The following is a 22,143-nucleotide window of genomic DNA, read 5'->3' on the forward strand; positions in this document are numbered from 1 at the left end:
GAGAAATTAGCCAAAACACTAAACTAGCAGTATAGAAAACAGTGTTCAAACCAATTTTATGTTATGGATCGGAGAGCTGGGTCAGAAACAAAGCATTTGACTGAAGATTAAAGACAACAGGTATGAGAGAAATGATTAAGTTAAGGGAGTGAATAGATGACATCAATAGCTGAATCACATTAAAAATGAAGACATTAGGAAGGAACTGGACATTGTTTGCATTCAAGAATGTTTGAGCAGGACTAATCTAAGGTGGTATGGGAGAGTCAAAGGTGTTAGTAAAACAGGTGTTCGATGCCAAGATGGTAGGAAAAAGATCCAGAGGAAAACTAACGTCAAGGTGGATTGATACATTCAGAAGTGCCTTAGAAGAACAAAATGTTAAATACAATAATATTGGAGTGTTGAGAGGTAATAAATTAATTTGGAGGAAAATTGTTGATAGGAGATTACTAATAATCTCCTTTCAACAATAAATCTTTTGGATAAATTGAAGTTATTAGAAAAAATTCTTGGCTCTCAATGGATAACACTAATTTTGGCAGGTTCCAAATGAAGAGGAAATGAAATATACAAAGATATATACTATGGCACAGGATGTACAGCTCACATTGTACATAATGCCATGCAGAGTGCTGCAGGTTGTTTGCCAATCAACTCTTAAAAAAATATTCTTTCAAAAATTATCAACATTTTCATATTTTTACTGTAAGGATTGAAAACTAAAATTCTGTGGCTCTGTTGATGAAGAATATAAAACTATCCATAAAACACGTTGGCTGTCTTTCTTCTCAGATTGTTTTTAAGGACTTAAATCACATTTTTCTTCCTTTGAAGAATATCCAACCATACTAAATTTTTTTCAAAACTGACTTTTGCTTCTATTAATACATTTCTTATGCAGTCAACTTAAACTCTTTTCATCTACAGTTCAGAGGAATGAAAACAAGACATCCATAATTGAATTAGGTGCTGAGGTTGAAATCTTTATTGACAAAATTAAAAGGAAAGTAATGAAGATATATTTACCTGTCCCTGTTGAAGAATTATTGCATAATTTGATTACTGATGGTTTTCTGACATGCCCAAATTTAAGTTTTATATAAATGAATTCTATAATACAGTAATAAAATAACAAGAATAAGCCTATCTTTTCAAACAATTTAAGTCTATGGCATTTTGGGCAGTGCTAAATTAAACTGTAGAGTGGAAAAACCTTACTAGCTTGATAACCATATATTCAGCATCCACAAGGTATGAATAAAGATAATTTATTTAAGGAATTCTACTAGAAGTTATACTGAAGTTATCACTAACAGAATGATATACAGAAAAATTTTCAACACCTTCATAATGAAAACATTCCTTTTGAGAATGTGTAAACTATTGCTGAATTTATTTTGCATGTTGACACAGAAAAATCAATGATAATTATAAAAACCAATTTCAAAGGAATTAAAAGTTATTATTTTCATGAATTTTGCATAAAGGAAAAGTAATATATATATATAAAAAAAAGATACATTCTTCAGAAAAGTATATAAGAAATAACGTGACAGCTGCGTTAGCCACTACAGTAAAATTCCAAGAAACAGGAAGTACTGAGACTTCAGGTGCATAGGTAAACTGAGGTATGCATTATTAAAAAATTATTTTCAATTTGATTATTTTATTTATTATTTACCAATTTATCCATTAATTACTTAGTCACTACAAACAATTACATTAAAATATTGTAACAAGTGAATAAGGATTCTTTTTAAATACCTAATTTTGTTCCAATTTGCATTATCGATTTTTGTAGTCGAAAGATCTTAGGTTGTTGAAAATAAATTTTTGAGGACATCTCAAATTCCACCCCCTCCCCTTGAATTATGGCACCCTGTGACAAGCTTCCTTCTTTCACTTACTCTCTTGCTCCTGTATATCGAGGATCTTCACAACTAACATAATTCTCATTCTCTCCACTGCCTCCTTAATAATAGCCTCTTATGCATTTGCTAAATACCACTTTCAAACTAAATGTTAACGAGTCTTCTTTCACAACATTCTGCCTGTCCACAGTATTACCATACTAAGGCCAAATCACATCACATGTGGTTTGGCCTTCTTATATATAACAGACCTATTTAGTCATGTTTTATGATCTAGTTTTGTTATCATTTTTATGTGACTTCCATACATGAAGTGTACATTAGTACCATGAAGTGGCCCAATCAATTTGTTTTAATTTTATATATTTTTTGTATTTTCTTCTTTTTTTCCCCTAATCTGGTAAACCTTCTCTAGAGACCAAAACATGAAACTTTCTCAAGCCACTTTCAATAAGTGTATGTGTGTGTGTGTGTGGGGGGGGGGGTCTTCAAACAGGATGCCTGATGGAGAGAAGATATGCTAACAACACTGGTCAGTTCCTTTACAAAATGGAAAGAAACTGTTTAAAAGAATAAAGGATTTGTCTGCATTTATTTTATTCTTCTCTTCCTATTGCCAGATTTTTCATTAAAATTTCATTAATGAATTAACAAGTCACAGATAAAACGTTTTACCAATCTAACCTCAAAGAACTGGTGCATTACAGAATCTGTAAAATAACTAAATGATATATATCCATCTTTAAAATTCAATATCATTCCTTCATTATAGCTCAGTTGGTATCAATGATGTTCTTCAGCTGAAAGCACGGGTTTGAATCCTATATAATTCTGAAGGTGAGTTAGCCAGTCTGGTATGGAGACAGTGGAGTTTTCCTTTTGGAAACTGGTTTTTCATCTTACAAAACCAGTCTACTTTCATAGCCTTAATTTCTTCAGATGTTAATTCCTGACAATCTGCACCCCCCCCCCTCACATGTACCTTAAATTGCTGAGCTAGTTGGCTGGAGTCAACTGTACAGCTAACAGACATACTAACCTAAACATCAGTTGCTTTGGCAGTAATTCCAAACTCTCAATCCCCTAAACTGCTGGCCCAGTTGTCTAACTGGATGGCATCTGTTTCCAATCAACAAGCTGTGTATTTTTGAATTTTGCTGTCAGCATTGATGTTTTATGATGTTTAGGTGGTAGATGAGTCTACCAGTGTTCGCTACTTTGCCTACTGGCTTGAAAACATCTATGTTTGGTCACTACAGGAGGGTTTCCAGACTATTTAACTTTTAGCTCACCACAATATTAATATATAATAAATTTATAACATTTCATACGAGTGGATTCACATAAAAAATGATCTAATTAAAGAATTCCTTCCAGAAATTGATTAGAATTTTCAAATAAAGAAAATCAACTCAAACTAGCAGATGTTTTTCATCATCATTTGACTGATAATACTTTGAATAAGGAATTTAAAATTATTTTCTGGCTAATGCTGCAACCTGTTTGACAACAGCAGTTCAATCAGTTTCAGTAGTGACAGAATTAACTACAGCAATGACATGGAATACATTTTTGTGATGCCTGTTTTTTCATAAATGCACTGAAGGTATTTTTTTTTTTTTTTAAGTGTTCTGTAATTATTTCTTGTAATGATTCTCTCATGAAACTGACAAACTGTGCAAAATATTTCCAATAATTGCTTTTATTTATTTTTCATTCATGTGACTGCTTCAATCTGCAAATTAAATTATTATAAATTCAAAATAAGTAGTATATGTTTCTTAATTTTACAGAAAACCAAATCCTCATTCTCCAATAAAATCCAAATCCACTGATTTTATAATTTACACAAACTTGGTTTTATTCAATCATTAACAATGAAATCAGAATGTAAGGACATTGTAAAATATAGTTCTTTTACAAACTAGATTTCTGTGTTCGCTGGGATACTGTACAATTTGAAAATAAAAATTTAACATTCAAATCAGATTACACCAGTTTAAAACAATAAATAACAGCAATAAACCATCAAGTATATCTTTTAAAAACACACACATATATATACATATATTAAATAAAAAAATAATAAAAATAGTTTTCTTTGTTTCTAATACAAGATACTATACATTGGTAGTTAGGCTATATGCTAAGTGCAAATAGAATTTATCCTCAAGTGTATAATAAAACAACTGGCTAATTTTTAATGCCTGTAGGAAAAAATACTTTAGTTCCAAATTTTCTGTATCAGATTTGTAATCTGACATTCTTTAATCATATAAAAGTAACAGCTATTATGTTAACTGTTATTTTTCTTTTTACCAAATCAGATACACCTTACAAAGAGGCATATAACATATATAGTGCATAATTTTATTGTTTACAAATTACTTAAATAAAAATTAGTTTTATAAAAATTAAGTGGAAATAAAATAAATCCACCAGCTGGATATACCTTTTAATTCATTTAAAAATGTTACACATCAGTGAAGTCTCTGTATGGTCCACAATAATTACAAAAATATACATTAATACTCATCTAGGTAAGAATATTATATCCTTCAAGCATAACTTACTAAAGACAGCTGTAATGTTTTTTATTCATTCTTATAAAGTCAGAAGGTAATAATTGACTACTGAAATGTAACATTTTATAGATGATTAAAACAGTTTAATGGTGAACCATTATTCAACTTTACTCTTCTTGATCACATATTTGATAATGTTTAATTATGATAACAATATTAACCTCATAATTCAGTGTGCTAATACTACGGTATACAGTCACCTGTGTATCATTATCAAAATGTCAATCGGGTGCTAATGAATCTGAAGACGCATACAAAAAAGTGAGTCTTCAATGTTGTGCTGGCACATATACAAAAGATGTTTTGTGAGTAAAAGTAAACTGTAAGTGCACGGATAAAAATGGATGTAACAGTTTTGAACACAATGCTTAGTGGTGAAATTTGCTCCCAGAGTATTTTCCTCAAGTGAGGTATTACAACTTTGAAATGTCATAAATAAGTTAAAGGATTTTTTTTTTTCACCTTGGTCTAATTTTTTCATACATGAATTGCTGTCCCTTGTCAGTTACGGCTCCATCTTTTATAGTAAGTGTTCGCTTTCTGAGAAAGTGAAACTGCTGTAAAACAAATTCATAAAATTCATTTTCCATCTGCCAAGTTTTGGATGTTTGTACTTTGGCAATAGTGTCAGGAGAGGGGTCCACTTTGTTGAAAGTTTTGCGAAGATGAGATTTTTTCCCTGAAAAATAGAAAGATCATTTAATTCTTCCTTTAGTCACTGAATATTATTTTTCTTGCATTATTATTTTATACCTAAATTACTTATTTGTTTGTATATTTAGTGAATGATTATGGCATTCACTAGAAATAAACATCAACAATGGAAATCTTAATCATTTGGTTTAGTTATACAAATAACTACCATAGGCATGATAATCACTTCTACCAAATTTGTTCTGTGCTTGTTTCTTTTATTTATTTTTTTTTATTTTTTTTAAATTGCATTTGCTCATCTTTAAACCTGATTATTATTATTATTTTTTTTTTCATCTCAGACTTTCAACATTCAAAACAATAATTGTTAAGATCAACCTACAACAGACAAGTTACCAACAGCAATAAGTAACTAAAATAACAGCAATGAAATCTTCGATAAGGTACTGTTCACATTATTTTACTCAACCAGTTTTTTATTCTTTTTAAAAATAACATCAAATGTTGCAGAAAATAGCCAAAAGGCTTCAAACTAAGCAAGAAAAAATATTTAAAAGGATGATAAATATCCATTATTATTATTATTATTACAGCCATGCAGGTAAACAATATTGCTTTAATTGGAACTTTCAAAGTAGCAAAATTAATTGTGAACTTATATACATGTTTCAAAGTCATTTTCTATAAGTGAAATCTTGATTTGTGCATACTCATGAAGATCAAAGAGACAAAAAATGTATATATTGACATATAATTCTTACAAGAATAATTAAACATCCACTATTGTGAATACAATCCTCAGCATGAGTTGTCTTTGTGGTTGATTTGACTGATGTTTTGCTTTTCATATTCCATGTGATTGAGTATCATACAATGGTTATTATATTGTGTGGGCAAACAAATCACTTTCAATACTTCTCTGAACTTCCAGATGTAGCCATCATGTGATGTACAAACTACGGGGGTGGTCTGAAAAGTTCTTGGCCTTGATAATAGATGGCAACAATATTGGCAAGATTTTTTTTTCCAAGTTGGTACATGTCATAAGCATCCATGTGAAATTGCAAGCCATTCTATCAAGTAGTTTTTTTATACAGCTGTCTGAAGCAAAAGTGTTGTCTATATCCCTTGAAATGGATAAAATTGAGTATCGTGCGGTTATAAAATTCTTTGTAAAAGAAGGTTTAATGCCAAAAGAAATTCATTCAAAGTTCATAAAAGTTTATGGACACTCTTCTCCTTCATTTTTGACAATTAAAAAATGGGCTATCGAGTTTAAACATGACCCTACCAGCCTTGAAGATGATCCATGTGAAGGACGTCCAAAAAGTGTAATAACACCAGAAATCATTGATCAGTGCACAATATGGTATTGGATGACCGGCGAGTCAAAGTGCATGAAATTGCTGAGACTATAGGCATTTCAAAAGAATGTATAGAATATATTTTGCATGAAGAATTGCAAACGAAAAAGCTTTGCGCAAGATGGGTGCTGCGCTTGCTCACAGCAGATCAAAAACGCACTCACACGAAAATCTTTGAACAGTGCTTGGAGTACATTTTAGAAAATTATGGAGACAACTACTGTGTTTGAGTAAAACTTTAGTTTAATATAAACGAAAATCCACATTCGACGTTTCGACCTTTATATCAAGGTCATCTTCTGGAGCATATATACTATATACAGAGGAACAAGCTGCACTACAATCTATATGGTTTGTTAAAGTTACTGACCAACCGCTACAATAATTATTGGCCTAACCTCTTGTAATAAATAAATAAATAAATAAATAAAGGTCGAATGTGATTTTGGTTTATATTAAACTAAAGTTTTACTCAAACACGGTAGTTGTCTCCATAATTTTCTAAAATGTATTTGGATCACCATGTAAACCTAAAAGGAAGTGCTTGGAGTGTTTTAACAAGAATAAAACTGATTTTGTACGTCAATTTATTACTATGGATGAGACCTGGATTCATCATTATACACCAGAATCCAAACAGCAGTCAAAACATGGACAGAAGCTGGTTGTTCATTGCCAAAGAAGACAAAGTCAGTTCCATCAGCAGGAAAAGTCATGGCATCAGTGTTTTGGGATGCTAAAGGCATTTTGTTTATTAATTTTCGTGAAAAGGGTAAAACAATAACCGAGGAATATTATTCCGATCTTTTAACCAGGCTAGATGAAAAAATTCGTGAGAAAAGACCCGGTTTGCAGAAGAAAAAAATCATTTTTCATCAGGACAATGCACTTGCCCACAAAGGTGTTTTGGCAATGGGAAAATTAAGGGATCTGCACTATGAATTGTTAGAACAACCACCTTATTTAGATCCCCAACAAGGACCAACTTTTCCTTTTCATTGTATCAGTAGCTTTCTCCAAAGCCTCAAAAAATTCCTTCACTTCTACCTTAGTAGAACCTTCTGTGGGACCACAGGCACAAATAAGTCTCACTGTCCAGTTTCCCATTCTGATATTTGCTCACATCCCTCTACTTGAGACTGCCTGCCATTCAAGATTAGCCTCGTATTCAGTGTTGAATACTATGGCTACTACTTCTTTTCCTTGATTGTCATTGCCTGAATATAACATTTTGTATTTATTGCTCAGAAAGATCTCACCAGTTTTTGTTTTTTGTTTCAGTCACCCCTATTATGTTGATCTGGTACTTATCCAATTCCTCAGCTAGCTCCATTTCTTTTCCGTTCAGGTTGATAGTACTGATCTTGAACTCCAGTGATGTTGAGTTCGGGTGCATTTTAGGATTTGTTCCAGTAGCTGACTTTTTGCTGTTTGCCCTGGTTCCCTGCCAAAAACAATGGGGGCCTTGTTTAACTGGGCGACGCCCCAACTGGCTTGACATTCTGTCATGTTGTACCATCATTTGAAATTTAGGTTTAAGCCAAAAAGAATACAATTTGGTTGGCTAAATCCCAAATTGCCAGCCCATCCTTGTCCGTTCAGTATCCAGGTAGATACCTAACAGAGTGCAGCACAAGAAGGTGAGGAATGGACATTAGGTAAGAAGCCCTGGTTGGTTCTCCGCATTCCTTTAAAGGCTATGTGGAGGTCTCCTCTCAGTTATATTAGGGTGCACCCTGAGATTAGGGTGCTTTGACCCTTAAGCACCCTAATCTCAGATGGTAATGTCAGTTGAACAGAGTGGGAGAGAGGAAAGATTAGCAAAGCAAGGCAAGTGTTTGATGCCAGGTAAAAAAAGATCAAGTGAAAGACAAAGATCTAAGTGGACTGATACAGTTAGAAATGACTTAGAAGAATGGGATATATAATATCTGACAGTACTGGAGTCCTGACCAGTAAGACTAATTCGGAAGAAAATTGCAATTTAATTAATTACACAAAGAAAATAAACATTATTTAGCTATTACTATTTCTCTGTTTATATTCAGCATCTTTAAAGCACAAACAATTTGTCACAATAAACAAACAGCAGAAAAAAAGTAAAACCCTAATTTAGTGCCATCTATTATTGGATAATAGTTTTACAAGTATTAATTTGATTTAAAACGAGTGTCTCGCAGATTTTTTGGCATACTGCTACAGCAATACATGTTGAGATTTGGGGAATGTTTCATAGCTGCTGCTGCTGCTGATTTCCAAAACAGTTTCTCTCTGATATATGACTTATATGTAATACTAATTTTCTTCCATCTAATCCTGTGTGAAGGGATGTCCAAAGCATATTCTGCTAGTCCAGACTTGCCATAATGATGTGGTGACAAATGTATTTATATTCTTTAAGATATGTCAACAGATCTTTCTGTATGTTCATAGTAAGCCAGGTAATGAATATAGGGCACTTCGCACACACTCCTAAATGTGATAAAGGATAGAGTTTATCATTAGGTGAAAGGATGAGGGTTGCTATTTGATATCGTTTGACATCTGTTTGTCTAAGGACAAACTATGACATACAAGAGCATATGGTGTGCCCTATATATGCGACCTGATTTACTATGGACAGACAGGAAGATGTGTTGACATCCTCTTCAGAGAACAAAAAATACATTTGCCACAACTGTTATGGCAAGTCAGAACTGGCAGAGTAGTCTTTGGACATTCCTTCAAACAGGATTAAATGGAAAAAATTGGAGTTCTATATAGAAGAATTTGCAAATTAGATAAAATGCTTTTTGGAGCTAGCAACTATGAAACATTCCTTGAACCTCAACAAGCTGTATCAATTTGCCATAGGGGAGACAGTCATTTTAAGACTGAATTAATACTTGTAAAACTTTTCTTTATCCAATAATAGATGGAGAACTAAAGTCTCAATTATTACTATGTTCTCTGCTACAATTTTATACATTAACACTATTAACTAATTGTTGCTGTTTACATACTGTGCTCTGAAGACGCTGCGTATAAACTAGCAAAGTATCAGTAGTTAAATAATTTGAATAAATCTTATTTTCTTTGTTTCTGAATTAAATAAAAAAAATTAAAGATGAATAGTTGCCAACACCTGAGCATGTCTACACACTTGGAGGAAAATTGTCAGTAATAAATAAGTGCTGTCAGGATCCCCCCCCTCCACACACACATACCTCCACTACTGCATTGTTACCACATAAGTATATAAATTAGATTTTACCTTATTCAACTTTCACACAAAGTCACTACATATATCAGGTTTTTTTTTTTTTTTTTTTTAAATAATCCTCTACACATTTTCAATTTTCAAAGATGGTACTCTCTAACTGACTTTTTGGAAATTAGCTGACTGCTGGTAGATCAGTGCAATGTCTAGGTAGCACATGGATGAAAATGCACAAGGAAACAACAGACAATTACTCATATCTAGTGTTTGCAATCCTCACTAGTATTATTAGTGTGTGAAACCGTGAGTTCTTTAGCTGAGTTTCCTAAACTGCAGATTAAAAACTTGATATTCCAAGAGAAAAGTTCAAAAGTCTTACTTATTTGCACCAAAGACTGATGAACCTGGAAATGTCCCTATAATGCTATTATGAGGCATTCAGGCCAAATAATTAACATACATTAATTCTGATTTGAAAATCATATTATTCTTCCCTGTTGTTAATATCACTTTGTTGTGCTTTTAAAGGAAAAGATTCAGTTCAACCTACCTTCAATAAAATGTTTTGTTGCACCTCGAAAAAAACGAGGAAGTGATGCTTCCAATAAAGCAATAAAATCATGCATCTCCTCTGTTACTCCAACAAGTAAGTAATGCTGTACAAGATTTTGTTTAGCTTGTGCTAATGCCCATTCATTTCCTGGTACCCTGGGAGAAAAAATAAACAAAATTAAGTAACAATTTTGAGAATTCAGAGAATTACCATACTGATCTGAATATGATACATCTCTTCCAATCTATATCACATTAAATAACACAATACCCATACAACATATAGGACAATTCCTTGTCAGGAATTATCAGGAATTCCATCTAGTTATAAAGCCCCTGAAGCTCTTTATATAAGAACAATAGCAAATTTAAGAGAATGATCATTCAAATTTGAGACATTTGATCTTAAATTTGAGCATTAACATATTATAACATAGATATTACATAATCTTTGTTTTATTGAAATACAGGCGCATATGAATGTAGCTAAGTTTAGAAAAACTATTATTCAGATAACAGTGGACATTCTGTGTAGCTCAGTGGATGTGGCGTTTGCCAACCACCGCGCTTGGCCGCACGAAGGAAGACTTGGTTTCGAGTCTAGTCGGCGACTAGAGGAAATTTTTCTAAGCCTTTTTTCGACCGGTTCCCGAGTTAGTCGATCTCTGGCACGGGCAAGCAGGTTTTTCCTCCCGGAAACTCGGGTTTTTCGTCCTGTAAACTGAAGAAAATCGACCATAGAACCCACATTATTTTCAGACATTAAATATATTGTGTTAGGGACCACGAGATGGCGGCACATTTGAGCCGTCTCTCTTCACTGAGTACCGCTTAATTACTGATAGCCTTGGGCCATCTATCTCTGATTGGTACCAGTGGAGATTGAACTGCCCACTCAGTCTCCAAAAGTTAGATAGGGCTAAATGGCCTCGCCTACTCCCCATATACGGGGAATAAAAAAAAGGCGTTAGCTGATTTTTTTTTTTTTCAGTGGACATTGTGTAGGACTGGATCTTTCTCTATACTTACAGAAGTAAATATATGAACACGGATTTTTTTTTCTTTTTTTAATTTGATCAACCAAGTTTGCAATGGATAGCACCTCTGCTCTATGGCACTTAAGTTGGAATCCTACCATGCCATGGAGGCTTACAAATGTCTTCAGCTGTTATGATTTTTATTACCATGTCAGATGTCATACTGCTTATTGAGAACCTTAGTGGCTATCTGGTCTCTTGATCAGGTTTTCAGGCTATCTAATCCTTGGCTTCTCTCTCTCACACACACAAAAACATTCTACATGCACATCCTTTTTGCAGAACTGCTATTAATATTTTGGAATCCATGACAGTTCCACAGAGAGAATTTTCCTAACCTTTTGGCTGTAAGACCTATCTAATTTCCAAGAGGCAGCGGAATTATCTTTGTCAGGCTTATGTTTATCAAATGATTTTGGGAGGCCAGTGTCCATCTCTTGCTCTAGAAAAATATTTAATATGCTGATATTCCGGGGTCAGTTCTTGGGTTTAATTTACATTCAGTGGATACAGAAATATCCATTTTTTTCTGAGGGGGTCTGATAGTTTTTCATTGTGATGTTTTTGCCTTGATTTTCTTCACAAGTAGGTTTTCATTCAGTGAGATCATTTTAGGAGTTGTTTCATAAGTGAAATAACTCCTAAAATGATCCTAAATTACCCCAGATGCTATACCAACATTGCAGGGCTCTGTCTCTGGGCTATCTAGGAATGTGTCTTGCAGAAACATGAGTCAAGATAATGCAAAACTAACAGGATCCCCTTCCCATTTGGATGTCCAATGGTTGAAATGAATAGCAAAATGTCTGCAGGGTGTTAGATCCCAGCGATGGTGATCTAAGAAAGGAGAGTGAAAAAGACTCAGAAATATGCCAAAGAATACAGAAAACAGAGTAAGAATGAAAAGGGCTAGTACTTACTGGGAAGTCCCTTCCATCACAAACAGGTGATCCACATAGATAGTTTTTTTTTTTTTTTTTTTTTTTTTTGAGCCTGAGGAGGTTATGGATGTAATGTGTTAGTACCAAGAAAGACTAGTGGTGTAAGTCAGGCAAAGAGAATCTTATTCTGACTTTATATCAGAATATTATCAAAAGTAACAGGAAGTAATGCAAAATCTTTTTTTTATGAGAAATAAGACAAGCTGTTATTGAAGTTTACTAGATTATCTTCATCCCATTGGAGGGTAAGGAGATTTATGTTTAAAATATCAGATATAGATCTTGAAGCATGAATCGTTTGAACATTAAGTTTTATCAAATGAAGTAGAGGAATGAAATATGCTATTATCATCAGAGATAAGGCTAGGATTTTAGATTAGTGGGAAAAAGCAAACGTATAGAAGAGTGGGTGAAAGCAGAGAACCCTGGAGTACTCTGACATTGACATAAAAATCGGAAGAAAGGAAACTGTTCACCATGACATGCAAGAAATGACAAGAAAGATAACCTGGCAAAGAAACCTCTAAGTAAGAACCAAGTGGTTAGCCTGGAAATATGAAAATTGACTACATGAGTTTCTCCAAATCTTTTCATGGCCTGTATCTACAGTGGGTCAAGGCTGCCTAAGAGATCTGCTATGGAATCAGAATGGCAATATTCATATTGCTTGCTTATTAATTAATTGGTGGATCCCTAAATAGTAAAGAAGTTGGCTGTTGATGGCTTTCTCCACTATTTTCAAAAGGATAGTGCTCAGGATAATGGGATGATAGTTTTGATAGTTTAACAGCCAATGAAAATGACCAATCAGCAAATGTCTATTCTTAATGCAATTAAATACTTAAAAAAAAAGAATATCATTTACTGATGATATCTTTTGGACAAGAGCAGAAAAATGAATTAATTACTGTGTGTATTGTGTAGAATCTATTTTCATTATGCTATGACAGAGCTTAAACTTATAAGACCATTATAGGTTTAATGCTAGTCACTAAATAGAGGAACATTTTCTTGCCCTTTTTTCCCCTTATCTGATTTCACATATGGCCTTTGGAAAGGCTTTTCCTGCTGGGAGAAACTTATTTCTAACCCTGCAATTCAGCTGAACTGAACTGAACTGTCTGTAGAACACATGCAAGTACAGTGGTATCTCGCTAATCCGAACCTCTTTAGTCCGAACCCCCCAGTAATCCGAACTGTGGTTTGAAAGGAAAAAAAAAAAGTTTTATTTATTACGTATCATTATTATTTTGTGCACTATTATTTTTATTTAATAATTATTATTTTAACTATTATTATTTATTTTATTATTATTACAGTACAGTATTTCTTTCATACTATTGATTGTACGATTATATTGTAAGCCTATTTTAATTTATTGTGTGTGCTCACGTTTGCTTTTTTATACTGTACAGTAAGTATTGTACTGTTGGCATGAATCACCGAATTTGAAATCAAATCAGATGCAGAAATTATAAATATGATGCTACAGAATGAATTAAAAGAAGATGATGATGATGATAAAGAGCTCGAAGAAAAAAAAATTAAACATGAAGAGGTAGTTGACAGTTTTAATATTTGTATAGAATGGGCTAAGCAGAATGATATGCCATTCCACAAAATTTTATTGCAGCTTTCGAAAGAAGCATTCGAAAAAAGTTTAGCTTCCAAGAAGCATTCGAAAAAAGTTTAGCTTCCAAGAAGCAAAAGAAAATCAGTGATTTTTTACAAAGAAATAAAATAAAAAAAAAACTTTTTGGGTGTTATTTTGTGGAACGTTTTGTGTGTTATGTACAAGAAAGTGATATTTTTTATGAAAATTAAGTTATGTACTGAACTATGCAATTTTATTAAATCAGAATCCTCAACAATAAAGTTTTGAAGTTTTATATTACAGTATAGTAGCTTTTTTTTCTATCAGATACTTCATTTATTTAGAGAATTAAATTGATGTACCATTATAATCTGATTATTTTTGTCTTAAACGCTAGTTCTTGTTGTCTCTTGGGGGGAAATTCGATAATTCGAACTTTTCGCTAATCCGAACAAGCACGGTTTTTATTAGTTCGGATTAGCAAGATATCACTGTATATACAAATACTAGTTAGGATTAGGAGGTATTGTCTCATGTGGGAATGGATTTAAACCTTGCTGATGGTAAGAAATGGAACTGGTTGCTAACATATTTCCCAGAAATATGTTAGCAAAAAAAAAAAAAAAAAAAAAAGCCCCATCTCTTCTGGGAAATGAAATAGCATTAGAAGAAAAAACAATATTATAATTAATTAATATAAGGATTTTAAAAATTTATCTTATATCCTGAAACCAAAATATTAAAATAATATTCATTCTTCGAGAAGCTTGTGGCTTAGAGAAAGGAAATGCAAATTTATAATGTAGTTTATGAGGGTGGTTATCAGAAATCCAGAAAACTTACATATTTTATGGATGAGCCATCAAGTGAATTTATGGCACATCTGAATGATCGAACTATGGCATATTTACTTACCAGCATTCAGCCATATGACCACAGAAAAAGGGAATTTGCAGCCACATATTTTCTGGATCACATTCTTTCTCCTCTTTTGCAACACACTCATCGAATGTCTGAAATCAGAAAATACATTACTAAGATATTATGATTATTCATTTAGAGCAGTGATCTTCAAACTTTTCGCCGTGAGGGCCAAATTGGGTACTTCAGCACTGTTCAGCAGGCCGTAGTAAAAAAAAAACTCTAGATCTAGACATATGAGTTTTATTGAAAGAAGATAAAAACTGATTACAGAGTATGTGAGATTAAATTATCGTATATTAATGACAACGAACATTATCAGCAAATTCTCATATTTTTATCACAAATTATAATAAAACCATTAATGTGAATGATGTAACTGTGTTTGTGTTTTAAAATCTTATTAAACTCAGGTTCAAATTTTGAAGTGCTAATTACAAGTAGTGATTTCAAATGTTCATCAGATAAATTTGCCCTGTATTTTGACTTGATATATTTCATTCAGGAAAAAGTTTATTCGCAAAGATATGTTGTCCCAAAAATAGAAATAAATTTACAAGCAAACTGCTTCAAATCGGTTGTAAAATTTTGTAAAATTAATTTTTTTTTTCTTCGTTAGTCCATTTTAACCAACCTTTTACAGTCAGAAAGACTGTAACTTGGATTATGGTTACTTTTTGCTATTTGGGAATATATTTTGAACACAATTTTAATTAATGCATTTGAAATCTATCAACACCCCATGTTTTTTTTTTGTGGATTCTTATTGAAAAATTAGTCCAATTGGCAGGCCGATAAAATCATATCGTGGGCCGCATCTGACCTGTGGGCCATAGTTTGGAGACCCCTGATTTAGAGTATACATTTTTTTTCTTTTTTTCCCAAGGCAAGCAAATTAGCATTTGTGCCAAGACTTTTTTTTGATACAACAAGAACAGGAACTATGCATCCAAGGAGAATATAGTGATGCTAAAAAAACAAACTCGTTAAATAATTTCAGACTTAGCAACAATGTCAGTAATTTGATTCTACTTGATTACAGTCCATAGCCAATCACCATCTATAGGTCATAAAAGAATCACATTCATCGATGGTTTCTTCTAAAACTCTGCAAGATTCCTTGTTCTTATAATTTAAATTATGGACAAACCAATTATTCAACAGAAATAAGGGAAAAACATGAATTATCTGATTTTAACATGGAAAATCAGCTTTTGGATCACAGATAATGTAAATAACAAATGATCATATTACTCAAATGATCTCTAAAAATAATAAAATAAAATCCATTATGGTTGTAATAATTTCTCATTTCAAAACAGACACTGATTCCATATTGCTTAAGGTTGGTTATAGGACCTCCAGACTTGTGAAACAAACACATCCATAGTTTGAACACCAATCACTGTACCTGACATAAGTTCATCTATAGAATCAAATTTTCTATTCAGTCACCACAATGCAGTATGTGTGTGTGATGATTCATTTTGTACTGTTTTCTGATGGTTTCAATTTTGCTCTGATATTAGCTGAAACGCTAGCAAAATAGTAGCTACAATAATTAAAAGTTACTTTGCAATAGAGCAGTCCCATTTTTAGGCTTAAAGAGATAAAATTAAATGAAGTTCTTAATGAAAGGAAATTCATTTGACATATCTGTGTGAAATTTTTAAAGGTAAAAATGTTGAATAACTTGGTGCAAAACTTGATCAGAGCTGAGACTGTATATAATTAAAAATGCTGAGCATAAGTTGAAAGTTTTTGCACGGTTATAAATTAAATTAAAGATGCTAGGAAATTCTATTCTTGTTTATATTCCAGTGTAAGCAAACAAAGTTTGTGCGTGAAGATACTTCAGGCACGAGCCTGGTTTCATTAGTGGTGCCAATAACAGTGTAGAGATATACAGTCTTGCCTTAAATACTGTTACAACTTCTGCACAGCCCAAGGCTGCTCACAGAATTGAACAAGCCTGGTTTCATTAGTGGTGCTGGGCACAGCCAACATTCACGTATTTATCAGTAGAGATGGAGAGAGTTGTCTAAAGGTATGGATTAACATGCACTGGGGTTTGAGTGTTTTCAATATGCTGAAAACACTCAAACCAGTAGGATGTTTGTGTATTAGACTATTAACCGTTATAACAATACAGAAGATGTATCTGACTGCCAAAGAATGGGTCAACCACAATGCATTAAGATGCAGCAGCTTGTGAGGGCTGTGAAGGCATGCCATAATCCTGTGAGAATGAGGTCACATGTACTAACTGATAACGTGGAGGTGAGAGTCTATTGTCATTCTACTGGACACTTCCTAATGCCACAACTTATGTGGCAGAGGGTGATAAAATCAAAAGGCACTTCTCTGGCAGTACATGAACAATAGACACAGAGATATCCCTCTTCACAGATGAGAATATATTTCCACCAGTGAAGAGTCGTTTTTGCATTTCTCAGAGAAAGAGATCAAAACACCCATTTTGGAATCTATGGTATGGCCATAAACAACACCTTGTTTCACAGTAGGCAGTGGACCTTCCAACAGGACTCAGCCCCTGCACACAAGGTGATGACCACACAATAGTGGTTGGAAGTGAATGTGCCAAACCACGTATCACTATCTCATTGGCTGTCTGGAAGTCCTGACCACAGCTTTGATTAAAAACTTCATTTTATTTTATCTCTTTAAGCTTAATTATGAAAAAAAGGGACTACTCCATTGCCAAAAAGTTTTGCTTTTTTTTAATCTAACATTATACAAATTTAGGAGCTTCATGAATTTCAAAAAATACATTCAATATCAAAAACAAATTTTTTTCAGATCACTTGTTTTATTTTGTATGCATAACCTCAAGAAGGGCACCAGATACTACGATGGTATAAGGCAATTACTATGATTATTAGTTTTCTGTTAACAATCTTCTTCTGAACTGCCCTATTATTCTGTTTTGCTAATTAGTATTACTTCCAAGTCTCCATAGAGTTTGAAGACTCATTATAGGAAGTTGAACACTCACAGACCACAATAACTTTCATACCTTGTCTTGAATATATTCAATGCTGGAGTGCTCACCACCCACTCCGGCAATACACTGAACTCATTAACCACCTATCGAGCAAAAAATCACCTTTTCACTTCCTTACTCACATAATCCTTGAACAGTTTCTAGGGATGACATCTCATTCTCACATCAGTCATTTTCCTATGCATTAATTCCCCTGTATCTATTTGATAGGCACCTCTCACCAACTTACACATCTCAACCACATCATTCCCTTCTATCTGCCAAGCTCTGAAGACCACATTTCTTCAATCTGTCATCATACTCAATATTCCACAGTTTATGAGAATAGTTATTCTCCTCTGCACTCTCTCCAATGTTTCCTTATCACGAATATAGAGATGTCACTAGATCTGGTCACAGAAATCCAAAAGAGACTTAATTAATGTCTTATACAGTGGAACTATCACCTCCTTATCTGTATAAGTCAGCATTCTTTGCATTAGAAAAGCAATTTTCTGGGTAACCATTACAACTTTTGTAATAATGATAACTAAATACTTAAGGAATTGACAGCGTACACTAAAAATATAAATTAAATCAACTTTAATATATACTTTCCGATATTTCGGCAACGCCACGTTGTCATCTTCATGGAAACTTAAGATAAAGACACGTACATGCAAGTACTACATAACAGCAAATGAGAAATGAAGCAAGAAAGCTACCGTTTTCCTAAAGTTCTGATGGTGCCCCCCTGGCAGGCTATATTAGGTGTTCTTGGCCTTTGGGCTGAAGTTCTTCTGATATATGTTTCCCAAATTTGAGGCAGTCTAATGCATCCAAATTTGTTAAGGTTTGGCATGTTCCTAAGGGCTGAGGCTGATTCCATGAATAGTCTTTCATATTTAAACTTGCTGCGGTGTATTACTGTGGCTTTCTTCCACCTTATTCTGTGGCGAGTATCCAGAGCATGGTCTGCAAGCCCAAAGTGATACTAGTGAAATCAGATATAGTCCTTGTGTTCTGAGATTCTGATATTTGCTGTCCTGCTGTTTTGGCCAAAGTAGGACAATTTACAACTGCAAGGGAACTGGTATACACCAGGTAGGTCTTTAGTGGAGCAGATAAGGGATGCCAATTTTCTATGTGGTCTGTAACAAGTGTTTGTTGATTTTTTCCGAGGTGCCTCGAATGTAGGGAATGGTGATGGATTTAGAATAATCTTTTTTGTGAAGGGGAGGAGGTGGGTTGTGGATAACTGGTTTTAGTATTTTTTGGATTTTTTTGGGGGAGGATAGCCATTGGCTGAGAAAGTGTTAAGGATGTGATTTAGTTCAGTAGTTAGGGCTTGGTCATTTGAACAGATTAGTTTTGCCCTGTTGAATGGTGTCTTAATAACTCCATATTGTTGTGAAGGGGGGGGGGGAATTGTTGGTGAATGTATCTGCCTGTATGGGTGGGTTTTCTATAAACTGAGAAAACCAAGGTTCCATCAGGTTGGCAGGTGACTAGTGTGTCTAGAAAGGAGAGGCTATTATTTTTCTCTTTTTCCAGGGTGAACTTGATTCTAGGGTGTTGGTTGTTTAAATGTGTTAAGAAGGAGAGGTGTGTATCCAGGCCATGTGTCCAAATAGCGAACACATCATCAACATAGCAAAGCCGTATGGTAAGTTTTTGTGGGGCAGAGTTTAAGGCTTTCTCTTCAGACGTCTCCATAAAGATGTTGGCTAAGGGTGGGGAAAGTGGTGAACCCATGGCTATCCCCCTCTATCTGTTTGTAGAATTTTTCCTGCCAAACGAAATAGCCCGAGTTCATTGTGAACTGAAATAGGGCTGAGATATCAGGAGGAAATTTAGCTTGGATTAGCTCTAAGATTTCTTTGAGTGGGACATTTTGAACAAGGAGGAGACGTCAAAACTGACCAATATGTCATTATGTTGGAGTGTAAGGTTTTCTATACTGGCTTTGAAGTGGGCCGAGTTTTTTATGTGTGATGGTGTGTTGCCAGTATTGTGTGAGAGCACTTTGGCTAAATATTTAGCTAGTTTGTAAGTGAAGGAATCAATGCCATCCACTATGGGATGTAATGGCACATTTTCTTTATGTATTTTTGGGAGCCCATATATATGGGAGGGGTCTAGAGTTATATGGTTTTAGTCTGTTAGTAATCTCCACAGGTCAAGAAGTGACCTTCTTAAGGAGCCTATGTAGTTTTCTAATTTGTGAGTTGGTGGGATTGTATTCAATAGGGAGGTAAGTAGCTCAATCTAATAGTAAAGCCTTAAGCTTACCTGTGTAGTCATTATGATTGAGTACCACATTGGCGTTCCCTTATCTGCTTTGGTGATGACTATTTTTTTTGTTTTTCTTCAATTCCTGTAGAGACTTGTATTCACTAATGGATATGTTGGTTTTTGGTGGTTTTGCTTTTGTGAGAACGCAGGCTACATCCAATCTAACATCGTTGGTGATGTGGTTTGGAAGGTGGCAAATCCCGCATTCAATCTGGATCATTAATTCCTCGGCCGGTAATTTCCTAGGAGCAATGCCGAAGTTGTGATCACGTGACAGAGCGCTGAGTGTTTCAAGCTTCAAGATGACTGAAGAAAGGTCAACTACAGTGTTGATTTGGACGTTGAGTTCTTTAATTTATCAAACTTGTTGATATGTCTACTCCATATTCGTTCTAATTCTTTGTTTGCCACAGTGCACGAGACGTCATGTAGTATTGACCAAAGTTCGTGATTTAGCGTATTCGAAAGCTCATTCTCTAGCGCTAAAATAGCTCTGTTTGTGTCGGCTAGGGAACCGCGTGTAGCAATAATTTGCTCCCAAAGTAAAACCTGGCTCGCCCGGTTGTAGATACGGAGAGCTTTCTGTGAAACGAAACGGTGCTTAAATTTTACACAATTTGGGATTATCTGATTATCCCGGCAGCGTTTTAGGAAGGTCAGACGATTCAGTCGTCTAGATAGCGGGCCTTGCATGCGATAGACTCTCCATGGATAATAGTAATTCTTGTAGAAAGGCTTATACACTGGTTAAACATGATAACTAAATACTTAAGGAATTGACAGCGTACACTAGAAATATAAATTAAATCAACTTTAATATATACTTTCCAATATTTCGGCAACGTCACGTTGCCATCTTCATGGGAACTTAAGATAAAGACACATGCACGCAAGTACTACATAACAGCAAATGAGAAACGAAGCAAGGAAGCTACTGTTTTCCTAAAGTTCTGATGGTGCCCCCTGGCAGGCTATATTAGGTGTTCTCGGTCGGCCTTTGGGGTGAAGTTCTTCTGATATATGTTTCCCAAATTTGGGGCGGTCTCATGCATCCAAATTTGTTAAGGTTTGGCATGTTCCTGGGCTGAGGCTGATTCCATGAAATCGGAACGTATATATTAAAATAATTAAGAATTAAATAAAGTTGATTTAATTTATATTTCTAAGCGTATAAGCTTTTCTACAAGAATGTAATATGCCCCCTGAACTTCAGTTCCTTATCCACCAAGATCTCCAGATCATTTGTTTCCTCAATCTCCTGATACAAAGTTCCTCATTCCAAAAGATCTGGGTCTGGTTATGTTGTCCTAGCTGTTCCTCAACACTTACTGACAGATACAATACTACAACTGCATGACAGAAGTTTTTGTCTGCTGTGTTTCCACCTTGGGCTGGTTCACTTCTTGTTAGGCAGTCTGGTGGCTCTAAGCTCCTTGAAGTAACTATATTGATGCCATTCTTAGTGCAGACTTCTGATCAACATAAGATCATTGGGAAACATAATCCCAGTCTTCAAACCATCCACTAGCCCAAGCCTCCATGCAGCTGGATTATAAGACTGCCATAATTCCTGGTGATTTTAACATTCATCTGCCACTCATCCATCTTCCACATATTTATTCATTGGACACCCCCACTCCACTATTCTGTTATTTCCATATTTAATTTGCTATTTTTTTTAAAAGTCAAAAGTTAAAATGTGCAAACTATTCTACTGTTGAAAATGTAATTGCTGTTTATTTTTACAACTAATTTCATAATTTTGTCTTTTTATTAGTGATGTTCATATGAAATATGTCACAGATTATTTTATTTGGCTAAAGGTCAGAACAGATTTGTGGCAGATTTACTGAGAACATAAAGTCATCAGCATAGAGTAAAGAACTTCTAATCAAGCTCCTTGAATTACACAGTGCATCCTCTATAACACATTTATATCTCCATAGGGATGGGGGAGAGGGGAAAGAAACCAGAGCAAGGACTCTGGTTTCTGTCTCATATATGCAATGTCAATGACAACCTCCCTTCAAGGACATGCCAAATGTACTGCTTCCCATTTGATTGCACAGTAGGAAAATAGTGTCTGCAGGCTGAACACTGGAAAGTACATGGGACTGAACCTC

The 22,143-nt window shown here is 34.3% G+C and overlaps 1 protein-coding gene and 1 non-coding gene across 2 annotated transcripts in view; both read right to left on the minus strand.

The window, feature by feature from the left end:
• Positions 1 to 3,560: 3,560 nt before the first annotated feature.
• Positions 3,561 to 22,143, minus strand: part of Hs2st (Heparan sulfate 2-O-sulfotransferase) — a 91,647-nt gene continuing 73,064 nt past the window's right edge. Inside the window, exons 5-7 of the mRNA XM_090396688.1 lie at positions 14,716 to 14,813; positions 10,227 to 10,384; positions 3,561 to 5,138 (exon numbers count right to left, since the gene is read on the minus strand). Coding sequence (XP_090252814.1) covers positions 4,918 to 5,138; positions 10,227 to 10,384; positions 14,716 to 14,813 — 477 coding nt within the window. The 3' untranslated portion in view covers positions 3,561 to 4,917. The remainder of the gene's footprint in view (positions 5,139 to 10,226; positions 10,385 to 14,715; positions 14,814 to 22,143) is intronic.
• On the minus strand, positions 21,302 to 21,595 carry LOC150104030 (signal recognition particle RNA). Its single transcript, XR_016548750.1, has one exon.

This window comes from Typopeltis vanoorti, chromosome 8, assembly GCF_054136105.1.
Source record: "Typopeltis vanoorti isolate ZY-2024b chromosome 8, IOZ_Tvanoo_1.0, whole genome shotgun sequence".
NCBI classification, from domain to species: Eukaryota; Metazoa; Arthropoda; class Arachnida; order Uropygi; family Thelyphonidae; genus Typopeltis; species Typopeltis vanoorti.